Raw genomic sequence first — 14,158 nt, 5'->3', positions numbered from 1 at the left:
AGGCATAGTGCAAGCAGAAGGTAAACCTGATGTGTCAATCCTCTCTCGTTTCAATGAAGTATGACTAATACAGGCTCTTCATTCAAGGGTGCTTTGTGCAGCTGCAGGTGGACTAATGTTGTTCTTTCCTGCCAGATCAAACGCAAGTCACTATTGAAGGTCTGCAGCCCACAGTTGAGTATATGGTCAGTGTCTACGCTCAGAATCAGAACGGAGAAAGCCTCCCTTTGGTTGAGACAGCTGTCACCAGTACGTATGTCACTTCATGGTAACAAAACAAATGTTACCTATTGATGTCTGAATCTACCATGCAGTATTACATCCCCAGTGAAAGCAAGTGGCAGGTGCCTAGCCTCCAGGAGAATGCAAGGTGATCTGCCCTCTGATAGGTACCGTGCACCTAAATTGCAGATGCTGGTAAAAATGCAGCCCCTCTCCCGCAAACTGCAAAATGCAGTTCCCCACCCCATCAAAATGCTGTGCTTCTGATTTTCTTTCACTAAAGCCACAAAACCTTTTGGGGTTTTGTTTACCTTCAGCAAATCAGTGGAAAAATGTGCAAAGATCTCCTTTCTGGAGCTAGGTGGCAAAGGTGATTACTGTTAAGGGACTGGACTTGGCTTGGAAGCACTTGCCCTGTGCAAGGGAGTAAAGGAAACCACATGAGTTATGAAGAACTCGGGATGAGGCATGGCAAAAGAAAGGACCTCGAATTGCTATATCTGCCTGTAGAAAAGACTGCTCTGGACACACAGAGGAGGGAAGAGGGGACATGTAACTCAGAGGGATATCTCTGATGTGAAGTGCCTTTTTCAGGGGCACCTCTGGGGTAGGGATTTGCATGCATGTTTTTCCTTTGCTCAGGCTTGTATTCAAAACCACAGCTCAGCCCCAAATACTTACAGAAGTGTCCTAAAAACAGGAGCTTCTCTGAAGTTTTGCAGAGATGGAATAGTCCACATCAATTTCAAACCAACACATTTGTGGATGAAAGTCACCTTTGCCAACTAGAAAATGTAGAAAATTCAGGACTAATTCAACGTGTAATTCAAGTAAAAAAGTTGCAATTGTTTAGAAAAGCATAATTTGTATCTAATATAAAAATGATATGCCAGGTCCTCCCATTTTGTGTAACAACTGAGTATAGCTCCATGGTAGCCACACTCGACTTCTGTGGAACAAGGCTTACTTACCTTGCTGTCTAGCACTGATCTCCCACCTTGCTAGGAAAATCCGATGAATTGGGCTAATTAGGAAGTGTGCGTATCACCCAATTGCACCTGTGGACGTTCCCTGTGCACTCAATACAAAGCTGAAAAGTTTGTTTCCAACTGATTTTAAAATATAATATATTGAGTCATTTTGCTTTCTTGGTAAGTGTGTTAATTGGATATTAATTTATGAAAGAAAATAGCGGGACTGATTCTCCTTGGACTGTCGCTTTGCACAGCAGCTTACAATTGTGAAAAGCAAAGGGAGCATGAATCTGAACTTACTGAGTCAGGTGGGTTGTCTGGCTGCCTTTAGCACTAGGAACCAGTTACTGGCTCTTACGGTAGAAATGGGTCTTAAAATTCCCATTTCTTTTTTTTGCTCTTGACCACTTTAAGGTAGCTTAACGCTGCTAGAGTCATGTAAAAGGGGTTTCAGTGCCAAGGGGACTCAAAGATAGGTAAGGGTTGCTGTTCTGGCTGCTTTGAAGGTGGTAATGTAAGTCCTTTTGGTTTCAACAAGGCCAAGATTGCCTTCCTGCAATCTGGCACCCGCAAACTCTCAGCCTTACTCTGCACGGGTGTAAGCATGCGTGCAAGGTGCAGCACAGAGGAGAATCAAGTACCCTCTCTTCCGCGCAAAACCGAAAACTGCTTTGCATGTAATAGAAATGCTTTTTATTTTCCTCACCCACAACCTGCTTTTAATCACATAACCTCTTACCGTTAATTTGCCTAACAGACATTGACCGCCCTAAAGGACTAACATTCACTGAGGTGGATGTTGATTCCATCAAAATTGCTTGGGAAAGCCCGCAGGGGCAAGTCACCAGGTACAGGGTGACCTACTCAAGCCCTGAGGATGGAATCCATGAGCTATTGCCGGCCCCAGGTGGCGAAGAAGACACTGCTGAGCTGCATGGCCTCAGGCCAGGTTCTGAGTACACTATCAATATCGTTGCCATATACGATGACATGGAGAGCCTGCCCCTCACTGGGACCCAGTCCACAGGTACACCTTTAACTACACCACCCAGCAGGCCATGGCAGCAGTGGCTTCTGCCCTGTTGGGTAAAGTGTGCTTCCGTGCACAACTGATGCTCTGCGCTGGGGAGTCCCCAGGGGCAGCCAAGGGATTGTGATTGCTCTTGAGAGATGGCTTAGCTGGCACTGGAGAGCTGGCTGCCAGCGGAGTCAGCCTACTTATCCATTAGGGAAGGCAGGGAATGCAGGAAAGATCAGCGGTATCGAGGCAGCCGATCCTAGAGAAAGGAGGGGTGTTACCTTGTAGCCTCTTCTCAGTCCTCAAGTGGATCAGTAATGTCTGGTACCTAATCACGGAGCCCAATTCATGGGGAAGAACCCTCTAACACCACCCTCATCTTGTCTTTAGGATATGGGGCACCTGCAAGCAGAGGCAGTTAACAACAGAGAGAGAGAGAGAGAGAGAGATTAGGGCAGTTTTCATCCCCCAAGGTCCTTGAAGTTGGATGGAGCAAAAGATCAGTGTGAAGGGCTAGGAGACTGCTTAACCCTCGGGTCTCACAAAGCCTCTAGATCCTTCACTGGCACTGCCCTAAGGACTACAGCCCACGTGCATGCCCACACCCTGCACTCAAATCACCTCCACAAGAAGAGGACATGGTGCATTCAGGAGAGTCCCTTCCCTTATGTGCCAGTCTGATCCAACTCCGTGGAGAACACATTTAAAATTCCTTTGTGAAGAAGGAAAAGGAAGCTATTGCTTGAGATAAAATTACTTCCAGCAATATGGAATCCATTGCAAAGCTTCCAGCATTGCCAGATGTGTCTTTTATTATAAAGGTGCTACCTTTGTAATAAAGGTCTCCCATTCATTTGTGGATGAAAAGTTGGCACTGTAATTCCCGGGGTGTGATGAAGACAGTGTACAGATCGCTATACAAAACTGAAGCAAAGTGCTGTTATGATTGAAACAGGTGGCTGCCTACCTGCCAGAAATGCAAACAGAGTAATTTTTAAAACCCACCCTCTGTGGTTTACCCTTTGTGGGCTGTTCAAAAGCATATCCAAAGTCATTCAAGACTTTCTATTGACTCTCAAGGCCTTTAGATTGAGCTCTGAGCAAAGCAACAAGGTAGAATTATCTTGTATTTCTACTCTATAAAATTAGAAAACTTCACAGCAACATGCTAATAGCAGGCACTACGGCAAGGTATATTTTTCCCCTGTTTACAGCCCAAGGATTACCAACAGTAAGGCAAGAAAATATTTCAATGGATGGTCCTTTTTTTATGCAAACATTTTTTTTAAAGATACTGGATGTGTTAGCTCATAAACAGACTCTTGCGTGATGAGCCTTATTGGCCACCACAGCTCTGCTTTTCCATTGCCTTGCTCTCTGTGTAGTAATTTACACTTGTGTAAGTGGCTGTAAAATGCTTCCCCTCTGCATTTGCAGTATTTTTATATCCTCTTTGCAATTCCTGAGCCTGCTTCCTACTTACTTTTGTAAATCATCAATTGTATTATAGAAATGAAAAGAAATAGGCAAGTGAAGCAGGACTAAACTATTAGCTGTGTGATGAAAAGCAGAGACAGGCAGAAGAATTAAAACAGACTGGCCTACTACAGATTTAAGCACCTCCCAAAGCCTTCACTTTATATCACAGCAAGTATTGTTACTCACCTAATTTCAGGGTTGAAGCATCGAGATCTCCTTATTTCTCCCGAAAAGCATTACCACAGATCTGAGAATCTCCTCCTGAATACCTTGTCCACAGTGCTTTATGCCTGTGTTTGCAGAAGGCACACCGCTTTCCGACCCATGTATTTCAGGCCTAAAACTATCTCATGTTCAAGAGAGAATATTGTTTAATCCAAGACTCTCTTCTTCAAACTAACCATGTGCCAATCTGGATTTTTGCAGCAATTCCACCTCCAACAAACCTGAAGTTTACTCAGGTAACTCCCACCAGTCTTACAGTCAACTGGAACGCACCAAACGTTCGCCTCACTGGCTACAGAGTCAGAGTGAACCCCAAAGAAAAGACTGGTCCTATGAAAGAAATCAACCTGTCTCCAGACAGTACATCTGCTGTCGTGTCTGGATTAATGGTAACTCTTTTCTTTGTGTTGTGGGAAAAAAACGTTAGGAGAACTTGAAGCAATTTCAAATTCCTGGGTCAGGAACCTCAGCTGGAGTAGATCATTACAGCTCCTAAGGGTCTGACTCTGTTTGAAGTCTGAGTAGCCATCAGCTGTAACTACTTGTTACCATAGTTTTTAAAAGGCAAGGAATTGGCCTGCTGAATCTGCATTCTTTCCCCTTCCTCATTTAGCACAGACAGACTGGATGCCTTAATCAAATGAAAATTATCGGGTTCACAATCAACAGTAAGCCAGTAAAATGCTTTTACTCATCCTTCACAACAGAGGTCAGATAAAGTGACCTAATGCAGAGGTTTTCCAGCTGTGATATAGGAGCTCTGGCAGTCTATTGCTTATTTTTAAGACATTTGCAAAATGTAAGTAAAAAAAACAAGTCTTTTGTGAGTAGGCTTAAACTTGCTATATAGCTATCTTCTCCACTGGCAACATTTCAGGAGCTTCTGAACTGGAAAAGGCTGAAAATCATTGCTTTTATGGTTCCTGCTATCTTAAAAAGCTACTGATCTGTTTTTAAGGAGTTTTATGAATAGTTTTCAAAAATGAGCCTTAAAAAACTTTCTAATCTAAGTGGACTACTGATCTGATGCAGAAAGGGCAAAAGACCATGCTGTAACTTCCACCATTCTCTTTTCTTCATAGCAAGAGCACCTTATCATAGCAAATGGCATCCATTAACCCCAGGAAAAACAGGATGTAAATTAGGTTCTTCTGAAGAATCATCTTTGAAGCACAGATTCCAAAGTGAGGGATGACAAATAAGCTGCTTCTAGGATTTCCTCTGTTTCTGGGTCTGCACATGTGCACTACTAGTATTATCAACAGCACTGTTTATCAGGGTCCATGTCTACTCTTTTATTACAGCTGGAAATAAATAGAATCATCCCATCAGTCCTTTGCTGATTTTAGTTATTTTAAGGTTTCTTACTTCAGTAACTTGGGACCAAGAAATACAGCTCCACCAGACACTGAATGAGGGCAGGAGAATTTCCCACTGTGCCAAGTCCTTCTCATAACATGATGTAACTCTGTCCATTCTAGGTAGCAACCAAGTATGAAGTGAGCGTGTATGCCCTGAAGGACTCTCTGACCAGCCGACCAGCCCAGGGGGTGGTCACCACTCTTGAAAGTAAGTAGTGATCCTCCCCAAATGACCAATTAGTATTGTGCTGGGTACAGAGGCCTAGAGGCAGAGATCTTACCCTGTCTCAAAAGTATGGATCTATACAGAGCTCCAGCAAAGGCCTTCACACTTAGCTGGTAAGAGTCACAATCCCCACAGTACTAACAGGAGACACCTTTTCCTTCTGGTGCAGATGTTAGTCCCCCTCGCAGGGCCCGTGTGACAGATGCCACTGAGACAACCATCACCATCACCTGGAGAACCAAGACTGAGACCATCACTGGATTCCAAGTTGATGCTGTCCCAGCAAGTGGCCAGAACCCCATTCAAAGGACCATCAGCCCTGATGTTAGGACTTACACTATCACTGGTAAGTGAGGTGCTTCTGCAGGTGCAGGAGCTTCCAGGGTCATATCACAAGGTACACTGGGTTCTTGTTTTGTAGTTGAATTTCCTTGATGACAAATACTACAGGAACAAAAAGTGGGAAAAAATATCCAAGTCTTAAAGACTAGTCTCCGAGAAGCAGCTGGTGAAAGACATTCTGGTGCCCATTTTAGGTGGCTTCCTTGAATAGCTAACATTTATGTTTCAACTTCATTTCAGGCTTGCAACCTGGCAATGATTACAAGATCTACCTTTACACTCTGAATGAGAATGCACGCAGTTCCCCGGTAGTGATTGATGCCTCCACTGGTAATGACCTTCTCTGACTTTTCTGCTCATGCTAACACATAGTAATGACAGGCAGAAGTTGTCTATTTCTGATCACATAAAATACTTACTATGACTTACAGCAATATGTTTGACTCCTGAGTTTGAGAAGGGTGTCAGAAGATGCAGTTCAGGTGAAGAATTGCTTGCCTTTATTGCATTTGACTTGTTTCCTTTTGTTTTCACCTAGCTATCGATGCTCCTTCTAACCTGCGCTTCCTTACAACCACAAGCAACTCCCTCCTGGCTACCTGGCAGCCTCCACGAGCCAAGATCACAGGGTACATCATCAGATATGAGAAACCTGGCTCACCAGCCAAGGAGGTTCTGCCTCGCCCTCGACCCAGCACCACCGAGGCTACTATTACTGGTACTTGTCTCTGTTTTGCTTGGGAGCTCTTCACCTGAAACTCTTCAATTTGAAGGGAGAGGGAGAAGGCCTAATTATAAAATGTATTGATGGTCAGCTAAGAGAAAGACAAAGTTGTGTTCCTCTGTTGTGGTTTCTAATGATAGACAGCAGTTTTATAAGCACACCTGTCCTACAAACACAATACACTTCTCTGATCATATCGACCATCAGAACTGAACAATCTACAGATGTTTATTTCCACTGCCACCACAACTGTCATCCATTCAAGGAAAAAAGCCCATGACTCTGGCACTCCATCAGTCTCATGTTCTGAAGATTCATTATGTTTTGTGATCCCAGCCGACACAGTCAGATTTCAAACTCGCCCTGAGGAGCAGGAGGCTGGACTCTTTGTACTGTCCTGAAAACCTCAGATCCCAAATGCATATACCCATACTATAGCCATACGCACCTCTCATTCTGCCTTAGATCCCACCCATAATCATAAAAGAAAAGCAATTCTTAAGTTTAAGATAGCTTTATATCCTTCCTCCCTCCCTAGGTCTGGAACCAGGAACTGAATACATCATCTATATCATTGCTGTGAAGAACAATCAAAAGAGTGAACCACTGGTTGGCAGAAAAAGGACAGGTAAAGCAAAGCTCTGGACCGTGGTGTGCCAGTAGGAGATGATGTCTCTTCCATTTGGGGAATACAATCTCAGGACTGGAATAATAATGTTATTTAAAATATGCTGTTCACACCATTCAGCCACACCTTTTTTTATAAGTCAAATAGGCTTTGTAAGGAGGTTTTCCTTTCTAGGATGCGGGAGGTAAGATTCTGAAGTTACATTAATCACATTTAGCTGCGTTTGAACACTAAGAACAATATGCTTGGTGCTTGATTCTTGCCTGGGTACCTAATTGATAATTAAATTAGGGTTAATACATGTCACGATGGCATGAAAGGCAGAATGCATTCATTTGTTGCCCATTGCATTTCTCTTACTTTACCCCCTCCACAGTGCAAGACTGAGACACCTGTAGCAAGCAAAATACCAGCTGTATATCTGAATGTGATCAAGGAACTAGTTTCTTACTGCACACTAGTGATTTTTCTTAAATTGATAAGCTGTGAATATCTCTTGTAATCATTTTTTCTTCTCAATTTGAGCAGTGGTGGCTTCTTTGGGTTGCAGTGTTCAAAACTGTTGCTCAGCTGTATGAAAATTTCATACCAACACACTTCTTATGCCTGCATATGGGAGATATACATACATTTATGTAGTATATAAATATGCTTATATACTATATAAATATATATATAGAGAGAGAGAAATTACCTTCACAATCACGATGAGGTCATAAAAAGTGTGTTGCATCTTGGAATGATTGCTAATCTTTGATGCATGGGGCGGTGTACAGCATCCACTCTAGCTGTTTAATATACCATTGTTAATTTGCCACGCTTTGCTTTATGGCTTCTAACCTTTCTTTGGCTAGATGAGCTTCCCACGTTGATTACCAGACCTCACCCCAACCAACCCGACATTCTCGACGTACCTTCCATTGACGAGGGGACCCCTTACCTCACAAACAATAGGTATGACAATGGAAATGGTATCCAACTTCCAGGCACCTCTGGGCACCCGCAGACAATAGGACACCAGGGTCAACAAGTCTTTTTTGAGGAGCATGGCTACAGACGGCCTGTACCCACTACAGCAACTCCCCTTAGGCCGGGGTCAAGACGTCAACCACCAAACGTAGATGAAGCGATTGAAATCCCTGGGTACCAAGTGCCTATCATAGTTGAACCTTCATACCCTCACTCCCGTGGGCCCAGGCGCAACGACACCACAGGTCAAGAAGCTCTTTCTCAAACAACCATCTCTTGGAGGCCATTGCTGGAGAGCTCTGAATACATCATCTCATGTCAGCCAGTCAGCCAGGATGAAGATACTCTGCAGGTAACGGAACTGCCTGAGCACAGGAATGGTGTTAGACTCCTCTGTAGCAGCAGATGTCTCTTGGGAGCCCAGTCCCTTTGCTGTGCTAAGGGGCTGGCAGTCAGAGGTGGCTTAAAGAGCCTTTATAACATGTAGCTGAGAGCAGGATAAATGCCTCCCTCCTCTCCTTCATGGAGAAGGCTACAGGATAAAACTGCTCAAACAGAAAGCCCTTGAAATGCTGTCAGTGTCAACATTTCACCAGGGAGGGGGGCAGGCAGGGGGATGATTGGGAGTTTCAAAGACTGAGGTGCTGCTTCTCCAAGCCAAAGACTCCCTTAGCCCTTCTCCTTTGTTTCCCTTGGTTTCTGTCTCCCTGAAATGGTGAACCATAGTCCAGAGTAGTCAAGTTTAACTTGGTATTGTTTGAAGTTCTCAGAATGTCGAAGGGGAATGGGCTGGCTCCATCATGGTATAGAGCATAGGAGTCAACGTAAACACCCTGTCTTTCCTATGAGCGGGGTGACACCTAAGGAGTAATCACTCTTCCCTTTCCGGTGACTTGGCATTGCCTCTTGTTGCAGTTCAGGGTTCCTGGAACTTCCTCCAGTGCTACGCTCACTGGCCTTACAAGAGGGGCTACCTACAACATCATAGTGGAAGCCCTGAAAGATCACCGGAGACAAAAGGTGCTGGAGGAGGTGGTCACAGTTGGCAATACTGGTAAGTAAAAGCTTTACAGAGTCGAGGTGAACCTGCGCTGTTCCTGCCTCATTCCCCTTACTCAAGACAACCTACCAGGTGCTCAGGCTTGAGAACAGTTCAGAAAGGAAATGTCTTCAGATATGAAGAGTTCATAGCAGGGCATTGGGACAAGTGATTTGTGAAGTCCACTGGTTTTGGATAACTGACACACTGACGCTGTGACTAGAGCTATTCTGATCTGTTGTCTAATCATGAAGAACGTGCTCTGAGGCTCCACACATTCTTGTAGGGCCAGTGCCCAAGAGAGAGCAAAAAGATGCAGTATTTGCTGCTCTCAAAAGAAGTTGGATATCACGCTGGTGTCACAGATTCCTGCCCAGCAGCAAAGATCTGCTGTTACAATAACACATCATGCTTATGGGAAGGAGCCAGTGGCCAGCTTAACTGCTCTGTTGGTCATTTGCCACTGCTGCTGTGTTGGTTGTCCAGCAGCACCGCTAGACCATCCTGAAGGTCCCAGCAGCAGGGCAGGCTGCCTGCAGAGATGCTGATTAAGCACAAACAGGGAGCACTTGGAAGCCATGTGACCAACCACAAGTACTTGTGGTCAGAGACAGCACTTGCCACAGCTGGAAAGCCCAGAGCCAACACACACCCTTTGGGACCTGGGCTTTGCTTTTACCAGCACAGAGGTCTGGTCAACAACTCTTTCTCTCCTGTGCATATTTTGAGGTCAAAAACAAGAAGGCGGCAGGATGGGAGAAGAGGAAATGAAGAGTTAAGGATTTATGTTGTCCACCCAGCAAGTCTCTCCACGCAGCCCCTATTGCCCCCATCTCCCCAGGAAACACGGCTGTTTCTCCCCTTCCAGCACTCAGTTGCCTTATTTCTGGCTCAGACTGCACCGAGAGCATTAACTTGTGACCCTGATCATCATACACTGAACTGGTGGTTGTAAAACACCCACCTTCCAATCAAGGCACACACCTAAGGTGGAAATCAATCTGTCCAACAGCATGGGCTGGTCTCCTTCTCCCATCCCCCTGCCATGAGCTAGAATCTGAAGTGCCCCCAAAAAATGCAACATGCAGCTACCAACCTCCTGCTGTTCCCCAGCATCACACAGCACGTTTCTCTTAAAAACAGGCTAAGTCAGGTTGTTGCTCTCCAGCAGCAAATGCAAAACCTCACACTTGCTTGAAATGTGGCAAATCAAAATGAAAATAGCTTTCACGTCAGGTTTTTTTTATCATTCAACTGCTCTGACACATGCAAATGGAAAATAAATCACAGGGAGTCTGGACTGCTGATGGAGCCATCAAGTATATGCCCGTGGGGTAGCTCCATTACTGCCAGGATATTGTAAGGAGAAAAAAAAAAAGCACATATTCAATGAAAATCATTCTGTCTTTCACTAGTTCCTATCGCTGTGTGTGATGCCTGTTTCTTTTTTTTGTTCCAGTGTCTGAAGGACTGAACCAGCCAGCTGACGATACCTGCTTTGATACTTACACTGGCTCCTTCTATTCCATTGGCGAGGAATGGGAGCGGTTATCTGAAACTGGCTTTAAACTCTGGTGCCAGTGTTTAGGCTTTGGCAGCGGTCATTTCAGATGCGATTCTTCTAGTGAGTAGCTTGCTTTTGACCACCCCCATCTCTAAACTCCCTGAGCACTAATAGCATGTTTGACAGAACCAACCTGATCCAAACATCACGCAAATGAATGCAGGCTCTTAAGTTTTTTTTTTAACCAAATCAGTGTTTTGCATCATAAGAAGTGATGGAAAACTTTGGTTACTTCTGAGCTGTGCGGCTTATTTAGTATTGCCATTCACTGCCTCAGCAACAGTCAATATTGTATGGATACGTAATGACTTTTTCACCAACAAGTTAAATGTTTTTTTTATTTTCCCTACCCTTGCCAGGTGTAAAAGTGAGATAGGCAAGACACTTAAGTGCCAGTATCTGAATAGCCATTTAAGAAGACAGCTTTGAGTATTAAATTACGGTTGAATTTTCATCTCCTAATTACATACATCGTTGCATTGGGCCAGACAGAACTTGTGTGGATTTCAGTGGGTATTACAGCAAGTACAGACTTTGTTTTGCATTTGGCGTTTGCAAAGCATCTTGCAGAACCAGTTTTCTAATTTTGTCAGCTGCTTTCTGAAGCTCTGTCCAAGCAGGCATCACCTCTGCCACGGCACTAAGTTTTATTCTTTGCAGGACTGAAGAATATCAGACTTCATGGAAGGAGATGGAACTAAAGTCTGTGACTGAGTGGTTTAACACAACACCTATCCACCTAATTTCAATTGTGCTTTTAAATTGTGAAGTAAACTGAGCAAAGAGGGTATTTCTGCAACTTGCGTAGACTCAGAGGAGTGACTGCAGAGAAGACATTTATTTTACAGGATTAATATTTGTATTTCATCATTTGATACACATGGCTTACCCATTGTGTTTTGCAGTCTCTGTGATACAGTTTTACTGGTTATTTGCTCAAAAAAAGAGCATATTTAAAATATTTTTCTCTCCCTTCCTGCCCCATGTCTGTTAAATTCCCTTTCATTTCTCTTCCTCTCCTATTAGCCAACCCTCCTCTCCCCCTCCCCACTCTTGTCACATCCTACTTACTCTTTTCCTAAGAGCCTCTAGCTGTTTCCTAGAGCTGTAACACTCCCCATCAGTTAAAAGCTGCAGGAGCTGAACCCATTTCCTCCTTGGGCCTTACATGAGCTGAAAAGAGTCTTTCTCCTGCCCCTCTGGTTGGTTCCTCAGACACCACCAAGCTGTTCTCCTCCTGCCACATCACTGCAGCATGGGGGATAACTCCTGCTTCTCTTGCTCCTCTGCTTTCTCCAGAGTGGTGCCATGATAACGGTGTAAACTACAAGATCGGGGAGAAGTGGGACCGGCAGGGAGAGAATGGCCAGATGATGAGCTGCACCTGCCTTGGAAACGGAAAAGGAGAATTCAAGTGTGAACCTCGTAAGTCTCCTTCTGCTGTTAGTTTAATTGAGCTTCCATTCGGGAAGTTTCAGCATCTTGGGGCTCTTCCTATTAAGGTCCTGCCACGGGGGCAGGCAGAGTATCAGTATGTCTGATTCAGTGACAGATTGAATCTCTTCTCACAAGAGCTGAAGGCGTAAAACTCACATTCCCAAGCTTAAAAAGAAGAAGAACCCTCTTTTTTTAGCTAAGGTCGCAGCACACTCAGCATCTCTCTGCCTTTGGCCCTGGAGCCATAAAAGAGGGACATGTCACTGCACCAAGTGGTGTAGATGACCCTAATCAGTAACACAGGACTTTTCTGCAGGGCCTGTGCCCTGAAGAGCCTCTAGACTTCACACTGTGAATTAAACTGCACTGCTCTTGTCCCACAAATATCCTCACATTCTAGTTTAAAAGTGTCTGGAGAGTTATAAAAATGACTCATGTTCCCCCCGCCAGTCAGTGAGGCTCTGGTCAAAGAGGGCGAGCGTGCTGGCCAGAGGCTACTCTTCTGATCACCAAGCTGCTCTGAGAAAGCTTACAGTCAGGCACAGGCCGTGCAGCTGAGTTCTGCCTGTCCCTCCACAGATGAGACCACGTGCTACGACGATGGGAAAATGTACCAAGTCGGAGAGCAGTGGCAGAAGGAGTACTTTGGGGCCATCTGCTCCTGCACTTGTTACGGAGGGCAGCAGGTAAGCAGGAGGGACTTGGCATGCTGAACATGGGGAACGAAGAGAGGAGGCTGTGCTGGACTGCAGCCCTAAGGCTGCTGGGTTTCAGGTCAGATGGTATCTAATGCCTGGCCAAAACAGGCCCTTATTATAAGAAGAAAAATAATTAGTAGGGGAGCTTAAGTACTTGCAGGGACTTGGAGACAGGGCCTGCATGGTATAAAATGGGAGCAATCCCACTGGTGTGGGCTCCTCAGCCATCCGCGTTGGTGCGGTCTGACCAGCGTTCTGTTTCTCTAGGGATGGCGTTGTGACAACTGCCGCAGACCCAGCGTGGAGGTGGCCCCCGAAGGCTCTGCTGGCCATACCTACACACAGTTTACACAGAGATACCACCAGGCCACAAACACCGTGAGTACGCTTTCCTTCTCTGCCCTCCCTTACTGTAAGTCTGGTCTATGGCACAGATACGTGGGGTCTGTATAGGGCTTGAGGGTTAAGAGCAGCGTGTAGCTTTTTGCTCTGTCAGAAATGCATGATAGCCACCGATCCAGCAAACCATCTCTCTGCACAGCACGCACGCTTGAGCTCACACTTCCACACACAGCGTTCAATGCCACACTCGCATCAGCGGGACTTCTCATGTACGAGTGCCGGGCCGCGCCTGCATGCTCTGGCTGATGCGATTAGTGCATGGAGTGATTTCCTACTCTTCACTTGCTGCTGTCAACCAGTTGTGTGCTTTGTGCTGAGAAAGCTAAAACCTACCCAGGCTGGCAACAATTCTCAGCCCAAACCACACCACCGAAGTGTCCACCCATGCAGGACAGAGCGCTAACTGATTTCCTTCCCTCCTGACAGAACGTCAACTGCCCCATTGAGTGTTTCATGCCCCTAGATGTACAGGCAGACACACAACATCCGCGGGGCAAGTAACATCCAGCAAGACTTCTTGCGGCAATGGCAACAGACAAACCAAAGTATAAATACCTATCTGCCACGATTACCATCCAAACTGGAGTGATGCTAGCAAAACTGCAACTTTTGAGAATGGCCCTCTGCTCTGGAGCCATTTTCCCAGCTTAAGCTCAACTCACGGCTTCTCCAAGCGCCACTCTTGGAGTGTTTCAGACTTTTCTCATGATTGATAGCAATTCTCTTGGTTTTGCTCAAAGTGTTGAATACCAGTCAGTATTTTCAAATTTAAAGAAACAAGGGTTGGGGGGGGGGAAGATGCTAAATCACAAATTGGTGGGGGATCAAAATATTAAGGGGGAGGGAGGGT

At 45.2% G+C, this 14,158-nt stretch overlaps 1 protein-coding gene across 2 annotated transcripts in view; it reads left to right on the top strand.

Annotated features, from left to right (window-relative positions):
- FN1 (fibronectin 1) overlaps positions 1-13,809 on the top strand; it is a gene marked incomplete at its 3' end in the record, with an annotated part of 53,765 nt that extends 39,956 nt beyond the window's left edge. For both annotated transcript variants that reach the window (XM_082001521.1, XM_082001522.1), the window contains 15 exons: positions 136-249; positions 1,954-2,223; positions 4,120-4,307; positions 5,400-5,487; positions 5,675-5,851; positions 6,088-6,177; positions 6,386-6,565; positions 7,110-7,199; positions 8,054-8,520; positions 9,084-9,222; positions 10,667-10,831; positions 12,071-12,196; positions 12,788-12,894; positions 13,174-13,284; positions 13,735-13,809. In XM_082001521.1, coding sequence (XP_081857647.1) covers positions 136-249; positions 1,954-2,223; positions 4,120-4,307; positions 5,400-5,487; positions 5,675-5,851; positions 6,088-6,177; positions 6,386-6,565; positions 7,110-7,199; positions 8,054-8,520; positions 9,084-9,222; positions 10,667-10,831; positions 12,071-12,196; positions 12,788-12,894; positions 13,174-13,284; positions 13,735-13,809 — 2,387 coding nt within the window. The remainder of the gene's footprint in view (positions 1-135; positions 250-1,953; positions 2,224-4,119; positions 4,308-5,399; positions 5,488-5,674; positions 5,852-6,087; positions 6,178-6,385; positions 6,566-7,109; positions 7,200-8,053; positions 8,521-9,083; positions 9,223-10,666; positions 10,832-12,070; positions 12,197-12,787; positions 12,895-13,173; positions 13,285-13,734) is intronic.
- Positions 13,810-14,158: the final 349 nt, after the last annotated feature.

The sequence above is a fragment of the Phaethon aethereus genome, assembly GCF_964289735.1.
Source record: "Phaethon aethereus genome assembly, chromosome: 6".
Lineage (NCBI taxonomy): Eukaryota > Metazoa > Chordata > Aves > Phaethontiformes > Phaethontidae > Phaethon > Phaethon aethereus.
This window is presented reverse-complemented; position numbering and strand designations above follow the sequence as displayed.